Raw genomic sequence first — 3,007 nt, forward strand, 5'->3', positions numbered from 1 at the left:
AAAAAAAAAAACAAAAAAAAAAGAGAAAAAACAAAAAAAGAAAAGAAATTATAATGGACCTTCTGAATCCAAAAAGCTACAGCAGCAACCGAGAGAGCTAAAATTGTGAAACCTTTGGTAGTAATATTCAAAATTAGTTCATGGGATATCAACGCTTCGTACTGTTACGTTTGCTTCGGTTAGAACTATGAATTAATTAAAAGATACAAGTGATTTTCTATTTACATGCTACGTCATATAATCTTTGCTTCACTACTTATATATTAATATATACACAGCAAAGAATTATCATACACGTGTATTTCACAGTGGCGCAACAGTTAAGCTAGGAACACACTTGGTCCACGCCATAAATAACGCTACTTCCAGTTCTTTAAGTTCAAACTAAAACCAATGCATACTATAATCTTACATATCACACTACACCCTCTAAATTAAACGAATTGGATTCGAAGAATGCAATATAACACGTCGAACCGGCAGATGTTCGCGTAATTCAAAATCTTCTAAGTAGGCTGGTACCCTAGCCTAAGCCTAAAAAATATACAATTTCAGTGCTTCGTTAATATACCCTAATTTTACAAGTACGGACGAGAAATTTCCCAAGCTTCTTTCGTTAATTTCCGTAAGGAACCATAACACATATCCTTTGGAAGTGTTTGAAAAATGTCCAAAACGTTATTGTATCGTATTCTCCGTCTTTTCTCAGCATTCGTATTTCTTTATTTCCTCTTTTTTTTTGCTTTTTTGCTTTTTTTTGCTTTTCGTGTCTACTTATTGGACTCAATAATTACTCCGGCATAATAGAAGTTTCATACTGACAAATTGAAAGTTGGATCAGTTCAGAAGACAGAAAAAGCCACGATTACCCTGCACGACGTGATGTGGCGTGGAAGTAATGTGTTCACGAGTCAATATCCATATTTCCTTTCCAAAGGCTTCACTAATGTCCGAAATGTATGATAGCGAAATGGTGAAATTTTACAAGTTAGTAGATGCACACTACCAGTCGACCTAATTTGCGTATCAAAACATATGTACAAATTTATATCAAATATTTACATCTTTTTAGATTCTATCTTGTTAATAAATTCTAGAAATTATGACCTTATCTAGTTTATAATAATAGTAAGATGAAAATGAACTAAACATTAAGAATTGACCGATATCAAATGTTATGTTCTTTTTCTCTTTTATGCTAACATTTTACATTCATTTATGGCACTGCTCGGATGACTTCATTTGTGTATGCCGTGTCCCCTTGATGTTTTTTGTACATTTGCAAAATGCGTTTAGATGCTCGTTAATATCTTCCATCTCGTAACTACACTTTGCTTTAACTAGTTAACTTTTTTTTTTTCACCTCTAAAGAAACGTGAAGTAGGCAATTACGGAGACAGTACGATAAAACATAGCACTTTTTAACTATATATATATGTATATATATATGTGAAAATTTTCCTTGTTTGTTTCGTTGAACCGATTGTTTTTTATGTCAAGTAACAGATTCACGGAGAAATCATGTTTTCAACATGAAAGTAAGTTAATAAATTTAGTACGAATTCTTATTTTTTGTAAGCTTCAAAGCTTTTGTAGTTTTATACAATCATCAGTTTTCAACATGTTTTATGTTTCAAACAAAAACAAGAAAAACAAATAAAAAGTTATTAAAGTTATTAAATAACCATTAGATAAAGTATAAAATAAAATTGGAAAACAACCGAAACTTAAAATTTCTTTGTACGTGAGTTTTGACATCGCGCACTTCTTTTCCTTTCATAAAACGCACAAACTACCTTTCAACCTTACATAAAAAGATTCGAATATAAAAAGATATCACTACGTGAAAGAATAAACCCTTGCATAGATGATTGCATAGACAGACAAAAATTATCTACGCTATAAAAAACGAGGAAGCAAAGCAGTGAATCTTGGAGTAATATATTTCTGAATGCCTTAGATAAATCTTTGCGTCTGGAAATTTGGAAAAATTACTATTGAGATATCGTTGTTTTACTATAAATCGATATTTAAAATATAGAAATATAATTTGTAGTTTGTCATGTAACATTTAATGGTGTAGCAACACACCAATAGTGCGAATATATAGAGTAAAGAATGGGGATTCGTAGTGCACTATATTCTTTTCTTTTTTCCTCCTTTTCTTTTTTACTTAATTTACAGCACCACAATGGACGCACTGAGATGAAAATCATATCTCTCTTATCTCTTTAAACGTTACGAAAATAAATATATGACTTTCCATTCTTTTTCTTTTTTTGTTCTTTTTTTTTAGCATTTAAAAGAATATTAGTTCATTCTGCTTATGTATACAAAGTTCTGCAACTTCTATATAGTGACAAGCATGAACCAGTGCTCTGACCCCATTCGCATGATAAAGCATTGGTGATAGCAGATCGTATATGGCTACGTAGCTTCCTCGTATTAGCAAACAACCGATATTATATGCTGCAATGTTCGTTCCTAAAATATTTTCTACTTCTTTTTTGGTATCTTTCTTTAAGGAAGTCAACAAAGAGTTTCTTGAAGACCGAGTTTTTTTTGGAAAGGCGCCCGACTGCGAGATCAAACGTTACACACACGAATACCTCTGGCATATTTTTATAGTACGATCACACGAAATAATTAGAAGAAAGTTGTTTTTAGCAAACTTTCGTTCTTTGGGACACTAGTTGTACACTGAATGGCAACAGTACAACTTCCAATCACAGACATCAAATACGAATGAATGTAAACTTCAACGTTGGCAATGATTATGAAAAGGGATGTGGATCCTATACCTTCTTGCTAATGTCAGTGTTCTTGCGCTTTCTGCCCCTCCCCCCCCTTGCTGCCTGGTCGTTACTCACAGGATGATTGGTTGTTGGCTCATTGTCTGTTAAGGTAGGGGTGTCTTTCGGGCTAGTCTGACCAGCTGGAGCAGAAAACCTCTCAACATATGTAGACCATTTTTCAGATACCGTAACTCCTTCCCTTTCTCTTTCCC

The 3,007-nt window shown here is 33.1% G+C and overlaps 1 protein-coding gene across 4 annotated transcripts in view; it reads right to left on the reverse strand.

Annotated features, from left to right (window-relative positions):
• The window catches only part of Sin3A (SIN3 transcription regulator family member A), a 15,498-nt gene that overhangs the window by 3,475 nt on the left and 9,016 nt on the right, over positions 1–3,007 (reverse strand). For 3 of the 4 annotated variants that reach the window (XM_017897526.1, XM_017897524.1, XM_017897523.1), the window contains one exon: positions 2,802–3,007. In XM_017897526.1, coding sequence (XP_017753015.1) covers positions 2,802–3,007 — 206 coding nt within the window. The remainder of the gene's footprint in view (positions 1–2,801) is intronic. The other variant, XM_017897525.1, reaches the window with a different exon arrangement.

Source organism: Eufriesea mexicana, unplaced genomic scaffold (assembly GCF_001483705.2).
Source record: "Eufriesea mexicana isolate 0111107269 unplaced genomic scaffold, ASM148370v2 scaffold507, whole genome shotgun sequence".
NCBI classification, from domain to species: domain Eukaryota; kingdom Metazoa; phylum Arthropoda; class Insecta; order Hymenoptera; family Apidae; genus Eufriesea; species Eufriesea mexicana.